Source organism: Myotis davidii, unplaced genomic scaffold (assembly GCF_000327345.1).
Source record: "Myotis davidii unplaced genomic scaffold, ASM32734v1 scaffold616, whole genome shotgun sequence".
Lineage (NCBI taxonomy): Eukaryota > Metazoa > Chordata > Mammalia > Chiroptera > Vespertilionidae > Myotis > Myotis davidii.
Window position 1 is genome coordinate 3,582,615 of NW_006291965.1, and position 16,246 is coordinate 3,598,860.

The 16,246-nt window shown below is 37.2% G+C and overlaps 1 protein-coding gene across 4 annotated transcripts in view; it reads right to left on the bottom strand.

Annotated features, from left to right (window-relative positions):
- The window catches only part of LOC102774575 (COBW domain-containing protein 3), a 45,024-nt gene that overhangs the window by 9,099 nt on the left and 19,679 nt on the right, over window positions 1-16,246 (bottom strand). For 3 of the 4 annotated variants that reach the window (XM_015565023.1, XM_006765293.2, XM_015565024.1), the window contains 4 exons: window positions 13,190-13,236; window positions 11,396-11,482; window positions 7,107-7,151; window positions 635-691 (listed from right to left, as the gene is read on the bottom strand). In XM_015565023.1, the coding sequence (XP_015420509.1) occupies window positions 635-691; window positions 7,107-7,151; window positions 11,396-11,482; window positions 13,190-13,236 (236 nt within the window). The remainder of the gene's footprint in view (window positions 1-634; window positions 692-7,106; window positions 7,152-11,395; window positions 11,483-13,189; window positions 13,237-16,246) is intronic. The other variant, XM_015565022.1, reaches the window with a different exon arrangement.

The following is a 16,246-nucleotide window of genomic DNA, read 5'->3' on the forward strand; positions in this document are numbered from 1 at the left end:
CAAATTCATAGAAACAGATAATAGAATCATGGCTGCCAAGGGCAGTGGGGAGGGAAAAATGGAGAGGTGTCCCTGAGTAGGTATAGTTTTAGTATTGCAAGATAAAGCAGTTCTGTAGAGCCAATCCACAACAATGTGAATATACTTGATTGAACTATACACTTAAAAAATGGTTAAGATGCCTTTAAAAAAAAGATACTAATGTACAGAAAAGAAATTTACATTATGCTCTTTCTTATAAAAAAGATTCCCTTTGGGGAAAGACACAGGAAACTGATCCATCACTGAGGGGAAAGAAAGTATCTGTGGTAATATCCTAAGCTAAAATTGTCTATGTATTTCATGCATTTTGTCATAGAAAATGTTATGTATATTTGGTATAAAAATATTAATGATTAGTCTTAAAGTTAACTACCATTTACACTATAACTTCTATAGGAAAATGTACTGTGATTTCCAAATATCCAATTAACAAAACTTTCAAGAACATAATCATTCGGAGCGGTCTTTTATGTCAAAGAATGACAGGAAGCTTAAATCAAGTGTGTAACTCTGTAAATCATTCCCGTAACAACTATAACTGTGGAATAACAGGTACATTATAATAAAAATGACCAAAATACAGGAAACATACCTTATTCCAGAGAGACTGTCAAAGGCATGAAGATCTAACACATTAGAGAGGTCAACTCTAAAAGAAAGAAAACCAATGTAACAGTGTAAAATTCTATAAAATATATTCAATTAATCCAGAAAAAAAAATCTCAGAGACTATTTTGCCAAAAATTTATCAGTATATCATAGTATTTTGGGAAAACAAAAATGACAGGCAAGAAACAAAAAGCTTCTAAAAATAACCTTTTTATAGATTTAATACATAAAATTTTAAAAATTGCTTGAATGGTCTAAGACCCAGGTCACTTGGTTATTGCTTCAATAAGCTATAGTTTCTTTAGTTTGTTGTTTATTTATTTAATATTTTTTAGATTTTTATTGTTTAAAGTATTGCATATGCCCCACCCCCCCCATTAACCCATTCTAGCCCATCCCACCACCAGCCCCAAGCATTAGTTAGTTTTTTAAATTTATTTTCAGTTACCTTTTTAATCGTAAAAATCCATTCATATACATAAATTTCAGTTAAAGAACTGAAACTTTTCAAAGCAGCAGTTTATTACTTAAAATATGAAATGAGAGTAGTGGAACAAATAGAATTTTCATATTTCTTTTACTCCACCTCCCTCCTTCCATGATATTTAACAGGTAATATTGTAAGAATGTGAGGAGTCAAACAACCACTGCATTAGAAATATTCACTTTAGGACCCGTATCTATATGCAAATAATGTGATTTGATTTCATTTCCTTCAAAATGGTGTTGCATATAAACTGAAACTTCCTAGTTAGTGTTCTATCTGCATAAACATTATGTTAGAATTATTTAGTAGTAATTAAGTAAGCCTTATTATGAAAGCAAGTATTCAAATCAGAAGAGACGATCATTTCAAAATTAGCATTAGCTTTGTTTTAAACTCATAAATTTATGAAGACTGGTGATTTAGTTCCAATTTTTACATGAGTCTATTAAACAGTTAAGGATGGTGATTTCTCTATAATCAAAGCTACAATGTAAAGAAAATGACAACCATATAATTAAATTTCAAAATTAGATTCCAGGAACTTGCCAAACATCTATTACATTTTTCACAAGGAAAACCAAACCAAGTCAAGATTTTAAAAAATGCGTAAACATGTAAACTAAACCTTCTCTTTTAACTTACTAGTAGGACTGACTGACCAGCTGTGTTTGCTTTGCTCATTCTCAACAGTCTGCCATATATTCATACTTGTGCCAACAATACTCTTTGTTAGATTATGGATGCTTATCCTGGCACAAGGCAGACAAATTCCCATTTTATTAGAAGAAGAATACACCAAAGTTCTCTGTTGTAAATTTCAAATTCCAGATATTCTAGATGAGCAAAATTAGGAAAATGATCCAGCAAAAAAATAAATGTTCCACGAAGAAATTTTTTAAATATTGATTTTAGAGAGGAAGGGAGAGGGAGAGATAGAAACATCAATGATGACAGAGAATCATTGATCAGCAACCTTCTGCATGCCCCCCACAAGGGATCAAGCCTGCAACCTGGGCATGTGCCCTGACCAGGAATCAAACCGTGACCTCCTGGTTCATAGGTTGACACTCAACCACTAATCCCCACTGGCCGGGCAAATAAATTTTTTAATATCAATTTATATAAGAGATCAAAGCCTCAACATTAAACATATTCCCTTTTTCACTATCACAACTGAGCAAATATTTATACTGACAGGTGATGAATGAAGTTTCCCCCAAGTTTATTATCTTTACCTTATGAAATAACTTTAAAGTTTTAAAATGTTTACACATGCCATTTGTGTGAATATCAAAATTCAAGCCAATTGTGTGAATACCAAAAGTCAATTTTGTAACACAAGCTTCTAAATAAACTAGTTTCACCAAGACTGTGTCCTTGAGAATACATGTCATAGATTTAGAGATAACTGTGCTTTGTACTCAGATTCTTTTGACATTTCTAAAACAGATAGGATCAACACTAGATCTGTATAGGTTAAATTCTATAGAGAATGATAAAATATCAAAGTGTCTCACTGTATTCTCACCAGATTCTCAATGGAGAGTAAAAGAGGAAAAAGTCTAAGCTTCCAGATAAAAGTGACCATAGACTTTCTTCAAATCTATTATCGCCATGAAAAATAAATGATTTCACTCACTAGAAAGCAAACTGCCCTGGCATCAAATGCATTTAATTTCCTCCTTTGAAGATAAAAACATCAGATATTTTTCAGGATATTAATAGTAAAAAAAAAAATAAAGACTAGCACCATCATGTAAAAACTAAATGAGACAATAAAGCAAACACAAAGGGCAAAGTAAAGAACTTTGAAAGCTCATCTTTTCTCCTAATTTCGTGAACTATCTATGCCAGGAGTACCTAATCAATGAAGAACTTTCAATTTTCCCTATGTCTAGAGTACTTTACGTAGCCTAAGACCAGGGAAAGGAGAATGACAAGGAAGAGAGCTCTGGCTGTCCAAGGTGGAAAGGGAAGTTCAGAGGCTACTCCAGGGATATTGCCTATAGTCATCTTTTCAAAGTTCAGTGAGTCTCATGAACAGGGGCCACCAGCCAATTCCAGATCTGTGAATTATCAATACCATCCGATAGCTATACCCTGAACTCTAGAATTAAATTTCCAAACGCTTTCCTCAGTGGCACCTCAAAAGCCTGCAGAACTAAATCACCTTACTAAACCCACTGCTAACATCACCCTACCCCAAAATTGCTCCTTCCTTCCTGTATTTCCTGACTTGGAAGAACTGTGCAATATTCAATCCATTTCCTAAGAGTCATACTGCTTTTACTCCTTCATTAGCTCCTTGCTGCCTACAGGAGAAAATCCAAGCTATGTATCAGGGCAAAAGTGGTATCACCACCTTTGTGGTAAGTTCTCTATCTCCTCAGTCTTACCTCTTTTTCTCTCTACAACATAATACCATATGTTCTAGTCATTTTGAAATATTCACTGGTGTCTCAAATATAAAAACTCCTTTAGGCCTAGAATGCCATTGCTACTCTTGTCCATCTAGAAATCTCCAATTCATTTTTCAAGACTCAGGTCAATGATCACCTTCTCAGTCAAAATTTTCTGACTCTTCATCAAGAACAGTTGAGTAATTGTTCTTTATCTTCCTGTGTATCTAATATTCCTGTTACATTAATAATATGATATATTGGTTTTTGTTTGCTTTTGTCGTCCTCAAATGACTGATCACCCTCAAAACCATGTTTTTGCCTTACCCATTGCTTAAACCCTTAACATGCTGCAAAATGCCTAGCAACTGGTAGCATGTTCAATATACAGTTTGTTGAATAGAATAACTTATTATTAAGAAATTGGATTTAGGTTTTCCTCTGTTCAGTCCATTTATATCTCCAAGATTTAAAAAAAGTACAAAAAAATAAGAATGGAACTTCTAATCTTTCCCTCCAGCTTCTAAAGTTCGGGTGTGGTCCATTAGAATCCCATTTGCCTCAAAATCCACTTAAGACATACCAATAAAACAATGCTACACATCATTGTCATTCTTTAACTTATACACTCTCTAGGTAAGCTTTTTCTTACACATGCGTATAGCAGCTTTACTATGGTCAGTTTTACTACTGTCAGCATTTGTCTATCACAAAATGCTTAAGGGATTAAAAAAAATACACACAGTAACACAAAACTTCCATCAGAGTGATTTCAACTGTTTTGTTAAAAACCAAATCTCGCCGTAACTGGTTTGGCTCAGTGGATAGAGCATCGGCCTGCAGACTGAAAGGTCCCAGGTTCGATTCCGGTCAAGGGCATGTACCTTGGTTGCGGGCATATCTCCACTGGGGAGTGTGCAGGAGGCAGCTGATCGATGTTTCTCTCTCATCGATGTTTCTAACTCTCTATCCCTCTCCCTTCCTCTCTGTAAAAAATCAATAATATGTATATTTTTTAAAAAACCAAAAAACAAAACACACACAAAAAAAACACCAAATCTCTAGTTTCTGAACTGGGAAACTCAAGTTGCAATTCCTCAGGAATTTTGGGAAATATCCTATATAATAAAAGGCTAATATGCAAATCGATTCAATGGCAGAAGACCGGTCGCTATGACGCACACTGGTCACCAGAGGGTAGACACTCAATGCAGGAGCTGCCTTTTGGTGGTCAGTGCGCTCCCACAGGGGGAGCACTGCTCAACCAAAAGCCAGGCTCACAGCTGGCGAGCGCAGTGGCGGTGGTGGGAACCTCTCCTGCCTCCACAGCAGTGCTTAGGATGTCTGACTGCCTGCCAGCTTAGGCCTACCAGAAAGTGGGCCTAAGCCGTCAGTTGGACATACCCCAAGGGCTCCTGGACTGTGAGAGGGCGCAGGCCAGGCTGAGGGACACCCCCTCCTCGCTGAGTGCATGGATCTCGTGCACTGGGCCTCTAGTTTGATATAAGATTCCTGACCTACTAGTAAGAATTCTTCCATGGAGTTCTGATCTTCACTGAAAAGGATCCTAACCCAACATCATGCTCAACACAAGAAGTGATACTTCACAAAGTCCCTAGATTCTCAGATATACTGGCAAACACCTGACACTGAAGAAACAGAAAAAAAGGAGACTTTATTCCCTGTTCATTCATCCATTTGAAGTAACAAAATTTAATCACTACATGTTTGCTATTCTATAATATAGAACAATGGTAGAAAAGTATATAAACACCAAAATCATTATATAATAAACTATTCAAGATGAAACCTTTATACAGGAAAATAAAGATCCTAAATAAAAACCAACATTAAAAAAATTAAGCAAGATAAATCCACAGGTCTTTAAAAAACTGATTTAAGATGTTTGTAAATATGAGCCAAATAAATGCTATTACAACAGAACTATAGCTATTTATATGGACATGATTTTTAAAACCTTACTTAAGCATTATATAGTTGTCTGTCATTTTATAAAGAAAGAAACATTAAGGAGAAAAGAAATAGTAAAATGCAATAGAAAGAAGACATACTGAAGAATGCTCATGATATGAGTTAGGTAGGCTATCAGACATTTTCTACACTGGAATTTGAAATGCAGGGAGCACATTTGGTGTATGCTTGTAGAAAACTTACACTCAGGGCATTCTTCTGCCACCTCTGCCAGCAGACCAGTGGCTCCTGAGAATGCATACAAAATTAATTCACCAGCTGCTGACACGCATATAAGCAGCTGCTGCTGTTACTGCCTAACATTTATGGTAGTCTGTCAGCACCTCTAATCTCTGCCCTAGAAGATGAGCCACTCAACTTAGGCGTCTGCTGCACTTTCAGGGACAGATCTTTGAATTAAAAACTAGGTGGCAGAGACTGCAAACTGTGAGTCTCAGAGCTGTGGCTGCATGTTGCTGGGTCTATCAGCTGCTGAGCCATTCTTGCTGAAAAAAATGAGCTTAACAAATACCCCTGTAAGCATGCAATGGAAAATAAGAGTTCAATCTATAGAAATCCATTTTAGGAATATATTAAGAACACATAATTTTATAAAGTAATGCACATCTGTATAAACACAATGGAAAGAGAGAACCTATAGGAAATGAAAATTAAAATGTTTTTAAAAAAGGAATATATCAGGAACTTAAAGGTTCCATGTATTTTTACATGACAGATGATTTCTGCAACCATGAAACACTAGGAAGGTTTCAAAATATTGTGCCCTGGCTGGTGTTGTTCTGTGGTTAGAGCATTGGTCTGCCCACCAAAGGGTCTCGGGTTCAATTCTCAGTCAAGGGCAGGTATGTGGGTTGCAGATTTGATCCCCACCCCAGGCAGGGGCGCATGTGGGAGGCAACCAATCGATGTGTCTCTCTCAAATGGATATCTCCCTCTCTCCCTTTTTTTCTCTCTCTACCTCCCTACCTCTCCATCCCTTCCACTCTCTAAAAGAGTGTCAATGGAAAAATATCCTCAGATGAGGATTAACAATAAAAAAGCTATTTAAATATCTCAAAATAAAATAAGATTCTTAATAATATATATTTTTTCAGATTTCTACACTAGTTACTTTTATAAATAGCTGAATATCCTACGTTTTCCTCTTCATTAGCAAAAGCACAGTTGCACAGTGTTATGGCTCTACAGTTTTAATTACAAGAAGGAGAAGCAAATAAATAGATATGCCAAACTAATTTATAAAGACCTTTCAAATCAACATTTCTGGACCCTAGTTTTAAAAATGCACATGTGCCCTGGCCAGTGTGGCTCAGCTGGTTGCTGCCATCCCATGTACCAAAGGGTCCAGGGTTCAATTTCCAGTCAGGGCACTTAACCAGATTGTGGGTTCAATCCCCAGTCAGCAGTGTACAGTAGGCAAACGATCAATGATTCTCTTTCTCTATCCCCCTCTAAAAATCAATTTAAAAATGTGCATGTTTTTTTCTTATATTAGATTCAAGTATATTCATCAATTACTTAATATTTATTATTAACTAAATTTATTGTTAATATCACTAATAGTTTTTTACAAGTACCTTGATCTTTGTGTTTCCAAAATTTTTCCCAGTCCATTTATTGATCTGAAATAAATTTAAAAATGAGGTAGAAAAGGTAAAAAATATTGTTTTTTAAAAAACATACGAGGCATATTATTTCTAAAATATGAAGTAAGCATATACAAATTTTTCTGGAACTAGAAAAAAACAAAATATAGAAAAACAAAACTTACATATTTTATAGTTTAATTATTATTTTCCTTCTAATAATAAGTCAGGTATATCCTACTGAGACATTAAAACATGATATGCAAAAATTTACTGCACAACTCACAGAATGAGGGGCTACTTTGCGATTTATAAAAAAGTCCTTCACTTTAAGCCCTAGCTGGTTTGGCTCAGTAGATGAAGCGTCGGCCTGCGGACTGAAGGGGACCAGGTTCGATTCTGGTCAAGGGCATGTACCTTGATTGCGGCACATCCCCAGGAGGGGGTGTGCGGGAGGCAGCTGATCGATGTTTCTCGCTCATTGATGTTTCTAACTCTCTATCCCTCTCCCTTCCTCTCTGTAAAAAAAAAAATCAATAAAATATATATTTTTTAAAAAGTCCTTCACTTTAGAAAATGTGATTCATAAATAACCAGTAATTCTAATGTTCTTAAAATAAGTATATAAGTAAAACACTTTATTGATACCCACCATTCCCCAAGCACAGTTTGTTGAAATGACTATACACATGCTAGCATTAAAGCCTAGGTGAGTGGCTTTGACCCCAGCCTGTCCTGAATACTCACAGTAACATTAAGTCATACATCCAGGTTCTTTCAGAGCAGTGGTTCTCAACCTTCTGGCCCTTTAAATACAGTTCCTCATGTTGTGACCCAAGCATAAAATTAGTTTTGTTGCTACTTCATAACTATAATGTTGCTACTGTTATAAATCGTCATGTAAATATCGGATATACAGGATGGTCTTAGGCAACCCCTGTGAAAGGGTCGTTCGACCACCAAAGGGGTCGCAATCCATAGGTTGAGAACTGCTGTTTTAGTGAATAACGTCTCCAATTCCCAGAGTAGAAACTCTACCCACCCTTCCATTTCTGATACTAATAAAATACGGCTCTCATTGCATGGCACCCAAAATACTTAAATCTTTTTCAACATACTGTACACCTGATCTAGTTATCTTCATATCATCAATTCTATTGCCTTTAGAGTTACTTGCTGATGATATTTGCTATTTGTTCAAGCTTGTTCTCATGGGTAAGGCCTCCCGCATACAATGATCCTGAGGCAAGTCTCTCCACTATTTCACCAAGTTCTTAATCTTGTCTTTTGAATGTAGTCTGTAAAATGATGGCTCTTTCCCCTCAAATGATTACCTTCCAACTCCCCAAATCTAATTTCGAGTCAGTTGCAAGTCTGATATACCATGGAGGGTAAACAGCCAAAAGGGTCTTTAACGTCTTAATGTGCTTTGTCCAAATTCTTTTCTGGTATAGCTGTACAGTCCAGGCTGGCAACTATCTGGCTAACAGTCAGTCCTGCAGATCCAGCTTAGCCATTAGGGAAATAGAAAAACCCAGCAGTAATAATCTCAGATCCAAAAATGTTTGCTACATAGATTATGTTCTTTTTTTCTAGTAATCACAATGATGCATGGGATTTTGGGAAGAGAACAAAATTTAGGAAATGAGTGTCAAAAGGGGTAAAAGAAGTAATCTTCATTTACTGGTTCATCTTTCTAGACTTTTCAAAATTGTCAACCATCTTTCTATTTCATTTTTTTACTCACTGTACTTTGAAATTACTATATAAATGAAGAAAAAAAATCTACACTCTGATAATGGTAAGAGTCAACAAACTCACTTATGTGCTGGGCACTGTGCAAAGTTCACTAACATTATCGCATATACCAATCAAACCAACTTATGAGGTACGTATTACTCTTGTTTTACAGATGAGACTTAAAAATAATACAGTGAGAAATAGACCAAGGATTAAAACCCAAGCAGATTCCAAACCCATAACCTTAAATACTATGTAATATTATCTGCCCTCCACTTGAAGACATTATTACAGTTTTTAATAGTAAATCTGAGAAGCTATTACTATTAAAATAAGACCAAATATGGAGGAAAACATGAATTTTTCCTTCTGTAATCATTTCATTGTAGGCAGCTCCTGATGAGTCTTAGCTTCATTGATTCCATTCATAACATATACTATATGAACTGGCACTGACAGATTCAAAATCTGATGTCAGCAGACTGAGTCAACTAAAGATGACTAATAATAAATGCTATTCAATGTCTCTTTATAGGTGGGGTGTATTAGTTTAGGTTTTATAAAACAATTCAAAGTCCCTAAACTCTAACCTCACTTGAAAAGTCCAAGTTACTGTTAGATCATTTAACACATATTTGAGTATCATTCATATTATCCTATATTGATTGGCATAGGCCATGGATACTGCAGACATTAAAACAAGTTGGAAAACAGGTATGGTCAGTTGACAGTTAAGGAGACAAAGTCAATAAAGGTACAGGTAAAAGTAAGACCACAGAAGTCAGGGAAAACTTCACATAGGAGACAGGAAGAAAAAGATGGGGAAGGGAGGGGTTTAAGAGAATGGATAAAATTGCTGGGGGGAAAATGAAGAAGAAAAACAGAGAAGATAAAGGAATTCAAGGACTGGCAGAGTGAGAACACAATATGACTAATAAAAGGATTTCACAAGACACATGAGAAAATCTACACTAATAAAAGAGAAACATGGTAATTGGCTTACGACCGCTACCCTTTTCATTGGCTAATCAGCGAGATATGCAAATTAATGGTCAGCCAAGATGGCAGCCAGGCAGCTTGAAACTAGCATGAGGCTTGCTTGCCTCAGTGACGGAGGACTCCAACGTTCCCCGACTCCAACGTTCCCCGCCTGCGGCTGCAGGCCTCTGAGCCTGCAGTTTAAGAAACTGTAATAAATACCACTGGACTTCAGCCAGCTGATTTGCAACATTGTATGCAAAGGCCAGAAACCTACTTTCAGCCACGGAGGCCTAAGAGCTGGAGCCAAGCCTCAAAGATAAAGCTGGCTCAAAATAAAAAAAAAAAAAAATAAAAAAAAACTGCTGAAAAAAGGAGCAGTTGGGAGCTCCCGTCCCCCGCCAGCCTGAAACCAGCCCTCAGCCCCTCACCCAGACTGGCCAGGCCCCCCAGTGGGGACCCCCACCCTGAAGGGTGTGTGACCAGCTGCAAACAGCCATCATCCCCTCACCCCGGCTGGCCAGGCACCCAAGTGGGGACCCCCCCCCTGATCCAGGACACCCTTCAGGGCAAATCAGCCGGCCCCGCCCATGCACCAGGCCTCTACTATATAGTAAAAGGGTAATATGCCTCCCAGCACCGGGATCAGCGGAGCTGCGAGACCTCCTGGCACCGGGATCAGTGTGACGGGAGCAGCGCCCAAACCCCCTGATCGCCCTGCGGCTCTGTGTGTGACAGAGTAGAGCCATAACCTCCCCATCGGCCCTGCCCTGAGTGTGACAGTGGCGGTGCTCCAATGCCCTGATTGGCCCTGTTCTGTGGGTGATAGAGGGCGGCGCCCCAACCCGCTGATCCGCCCTGCCCTGTGTGTGACAGGGGATGGGGGCCCAACTCCCCTATTGGCCCTGCTCTGTGCGTGACAAGGGGTGGTGCCGCAATCTCCCCATCGATCCTGCCTTGAGTGTGACAGGGGGCGGTGTCCCAACCCCCAAGTGGCCCTACCCTGAGCATGGCTGAGGGTGGCATCACAACCTCCCAATCTCCCTGCTTTGTGCATGACAGGGGGCGGCGCCCCAACTCCCCAATCGGCCCTGCTCAGAGCCCGACCAGGGGCTGCACCTAGGGATTGGTCGGGCCCTGCTCAGAGCCCGACTGCCCTCTGCCACCCAGGAGCAGGCCTAAGCCAGCAGGGCGTTATCTCCCAAGGGGTCCCAGACTGCTAGAGGGCACAGGACGGGCTGAGGGACCCCCCCTCCCCGCCGAGCGCACAAATTTTTGTGCACCGGGCCTCTAGTAAGTAAATAATCATCCCGGATACAGAGAACTTCATGTAAGGAAAAAGTCAAAAAGACAGGAAAAGGAGGATGATGTCAGAAGGCCCTGAATATCAGTCTATGAACTTTGAGCCATGCTCTGTAAGCAATGGGGAATAATTTCATATAGTGCTACTTATGTAACAGTCAGTCAATAACAATACATGTGATTCTCTAAGGGTACAGGGTAAAAATATTTTATGTAGTACACTTAGAATTTGTAGGTACTTAACACTTATAATTTTGTACCTAATAGTTGTTCTTAATTTGTTTAAATCCTCTTCTGAGACCAAGTCTGTTTTATTGATGAGGATGATATCTGCCAGAGCAACTTGCCTAAATTAGCAAATAAGAACAGATGTCAAAACAAAAATGTTAAGAAATTAAAAAAATAAATAGAAACATCTCCTTCAGATCAATTATCAGTTAAAAAACTATATAGTACTCTCTATAGTAATTCAATTTACTCCTAACCTATTCTTCAGATAGTAAGAATAAATTGTATTCACTACTATATAAATTCAGATTTCACATTATTCATTAAAAATATTTACTAAGTACTTTCACTTGCTACTCTTGAATAAGCCTCAAAAGTCTACAATCAAGGATGATTTACAATTAGGATGATTATCAACTCATGATTTCCTCTGTAAAGAAATGCATAAAATTTAGATTTCCAATATGGCAAAAATAAAGACAGTTTACTTACTAAAATATTCCATGTAATAGTTAACATAATTTTCAAAGAAATACAGTGAATTAAGTTTTATTAACATTAAACAGTATTTTAAAAAACTACACTTCAGAAGGTTTATCAGGATCTCTAACAAATATCTATTTCATCACTATGAACATATATTTTTTTGTAAAACAGTATACATAAATTCAAGTTAAAGAATCCAGTTAACAGAAAGCCGAGTAAGAAAAGAGCTTACTGTAACAGAAGTTAAATATTCTACTAACAGGAATAGTAAAGCTGAGGAGACTTTAAATTTTCCTCAACTCCTCAGGAAATTTTAATCATGAGACTATCTGTTCCTATTCTAGTGCTGTGCTACCTGGAAGTATAGCTAATAAATAACACAATCAAATTCTCAAAAATAAATTAATTTTAATTCATGAAAAGAGCAGGTTTCAATAGCATGCATATCACAATCCCTATTTTTCTAAGTAAATTTTACATGAATGTGCACATTTCAAAATATAAGCAGGTGCAATCTTTAAATTGGAGGTCTTTTATATTTAATTTTATTTTGGCTTTATAATATTTTGCTATTTTCTAGTTGGTTTATTTACATTTTCTATAATAAAGATAATTTAATAAAGCAAAAAGTTACAAAAACATTTAAGTTCAGTCTAATTTGAATTATAAGTATATACCAAATGAATGCTTAGGCAGGATTACAAAACAACAGAGTACCACACTCGAAAACGATAGGGAATTAAACAGTTGCTTGCAGTCTCCCTTTTTTATGTCTGAATCATCCATAGCAAATCTCAAGGGAGCTCATTCTTAAACCCAGCAGCATATTTAGTGACTGTCACTTATCCAAAAACCTTTTTCCTATTAGTGAGAATATACTTAGAGTAGGCAAACTAATTTAAATATTTTAAGTCTAAAGACAAAACAATTAGAAGCATAAAGGTATTTAAACAAAATATGTTCTAACTGCCAAATTAAACCATATCCATATTGGTTCCTCTGTTGTTCTGAAGTGAGCCAACTTTTTTATAATCATTTGCAATCCCAAAGAAATGGTATAATAAGAAAATATTTTTAAAAGAAAATGTTTTCTAAATGTTAACGGTTCCCAAACTCCTCATTAAGAACTCCTATGCCCAGCACTAACTTTATGCTATAATAAAAAAGATTTAAACAAAAGTTTAGTTATCAGACTATTATAAATAGCAATAACTCAACCACAGGAAAAAAAAGATAATCAATTCCTTGATTTATGTTTTTATATTTGTTTTTGGTTTTCACATTCATAATTTTCTCTTTCCAATTAGCCAGTAATCAATATATACTTTAAATATGAATACCTAGAAGCTTCATTGATAAGGCCATCAGGTTTTTCTTCTGTTAAATGCTGAACAAAAACAAAGTTTGAAAGAAGTTACGGTAGTGTAACAAAATCTAATATTAACACAAAGGATTTTACTTTGGAGACCCCTTTTTCACCTCTGACAAAGACTTTAATAAGCTCTATTACTGAATAATGAATTAGTTCTTCTTCATTGGTAATTTTTGTTCCTACTGTGAATCAGTAGGGTGTTTTTTTGGGGAGGGGGTGGAGGGGAGATTAAATTGTATCCCCTGACATCTCTTCTTAAAAGGAAAACCCTCCATATTTAAATAAAGTCATAAAAACATAGAACATTGTAGTTCAGGTTTTAGGCATTTTCCTTTTTATAAAGTTGCTCTTGTTCTAAATATTCATCACTACTTATTTTAAAAGATAATCATTGAAATTGTACTTTAAGCACATCTAATATACCTCCCCTCCATTCCTGTCCACTCTAGAGGACATAATAATAGAATTTGTTAAAGCCTAATATACTTCCCTTAAAAAACTACACTTCAGAAGATTTATCAGGATCTTTAGCAAATATCTTCATCATTATGAATATACTAGAGGCCCGGTGCACAAAAATTTGTGCCCTTGGGGGGGGGTCCCTCAGCCTGGCCTGTGCCCTCTCGCAGTCTGGGACCCCTCGGGGGATGTCCACTTGCTGGCTTAGACCCACTCCCCAGGGGAGCAGGCCTAAGGTGGCAGTTGGACATCCCTCTGGCAGCCCAGGAGCCCTCGGGAGATGTCCACTTGCCAGCGGGGACCAGGCCTAAGCTGCTGTCGAACATCCTTAGTGCTGCTGAGGAGGCGGGAAAGGTTCCCACCATCACTGCTGTGCTGGCAACCATCAGCCTGGCTTGTGGCTGAGCAGAGCTCCCCCTGTGGGAGCGCACTGACCACCAGAGGGCAGCTCCTGCATTGAGCGTCTGCCCCCTGGTGGTCAGTGTGTGTTATAGTGATCAGTCATTCCCAGTTGTTCTGCTGTTAGGGCCAATTTGCATATTACCCTTAAGTAAACATTACTAAAATTTATAATAGAAGTAAAATGAACATTATTTTTAAATCTTTGTGAAAGCTTTTTGTCTTATTAAATCAGTCTTGCATACACTGTTACACATCTATCTATAATAATAAAAGCGTAATATGCTAATTAGACTGGACAGCCAAATGACCTTCCTGACGACCTTCCGGATGAAGCCCGGGATGTGAGGGCCAAGCCAAGCTGCTGCGGCTACAAGGGCCGAGCCCCTTGCACAAATTTTGTGCGTCAGGCCTCTAGTATGTTAATAACCACATAAGTATATATAAAGATGGCCTAAAAATTACATTCAAAATTACTTCACCGTCTTTGCTCTGGCAGCACATTTTCTAAAAATATTATTTCATCAAACCAGTTTCACAACTCATGGAGAGACAGATCATTAAGATATTTGAATAATTTGAAACCTAAGAGCAAACTATTAATAATTTTATTTAACAGCATTGGTTAAGTCTATAGAGAAAAGTGTTTTTCTTCTAAAAGTTTGCCCAATTCTATTTTGGAGGAAATAAGGCTAAACTAAAACTACAGTAATGATGTACTGATTTCCACTTTAGGTACAACGCTATAAATTTAACTGCAGGCCCATTCAAATCATGGAAGTCATAGAACTTGAAGAATATTGTAGCAAAAATTGTTCCTTGCCAAAAGACCAAGTTTACTATTTTTGACAATTATTCTTGCCCTGAGGCTCTAACAAATCCTACCATTGTGTCCTCTAGAGAATAAGGCTGTACCATCCTGGAAAGAGAACCTCACATCCAGGCTTAACAAATATCTGTTAAATGAATTCTAATTAACACCCTCTATTTGTTGACAGGTACATGAATGTTATTTGAAAAATTTTATATAACATGAAGCAACAAATCCCTTTCTATTCAGTAGTAAATCTATTCAGTAAAGATGTATTTTTAGCAAGTCATCTGTTCCTGAATTGTCCTGTAATACTTAAGTTCTTTTAAATTATTTTTCAAAACATCACATTGTTGACCTTTTGGAAGCTTTGTCTACATATAAATTTGGGGCTATTGGCTGTGAGCTGGTGCAGTATAAAAAAGATTTGGCAAGAAAATTAGAAACCAGTTTTGAATTTCAGACCTAAACAGAATTAATAGTAATTTCACAAAGTAACTCTTGTTTTTAATGCATTTACTTCTCAAGAAAATTAGAAACCTTCACTCAAAGCTATATTTTACTACCTCTAGGCAGTCCAGAAGTATCACATACAAAAATGCTACAACTCTCCAAAACAGCCCAGCCAGTGGGCTCCGTGTACTGTGGGTTGTCCTATGCATCAAGAGATCACCGATTGGATTCCTGGTCAGGGCACATGCCCAGGGTTGCGGGCTTATTCCCCAGTGAGGGGGCATGCAGGAGGCAGCCAATCAATATTTCTACCTCTCTCCCTCCCTCTCCCTGCCTCTCTTTGAAATCAATAAAAACATTTAAAAAACCACATCTCTCCAAAATAAAAATTTGCCAACACATACAACTCTGTTAAGAATATGACATGTAATAATCATATTATAGCCAAAGATAAATACCCTGTTCTATGCACATATGAAGGCTATACAAACATAAATAAATAATAAATGCATATAACATTTATTACATTTATTTTCTCTGTATATCAGCCTAACATTTCCCTTATGCAACCTCCCACCTCCCCAAGACAACTCTACAAAATGACTAAAACCAATGTCTGCTATTCAAAAGGATATTCTCTAATATCTGCTTATACACCATTAAGTCAGATGACTTCCATTTATAAGCTTTAAAAAAATGGACATTCTGACATTCTATTCTACCTGTACAGGCAAGGAAGAAAAATTTTTTTAGCAAATACACACACACACACACACACACACACACACATACACACATATATATGCATGTGTGTATCTTTGGAGAATGAGTGGCAAGTGGGTAAAAGGAGTCTTGAAAAATTTTTTTTTAACTTTCTAGATCAGCGATTCTAAACCTGTGGGT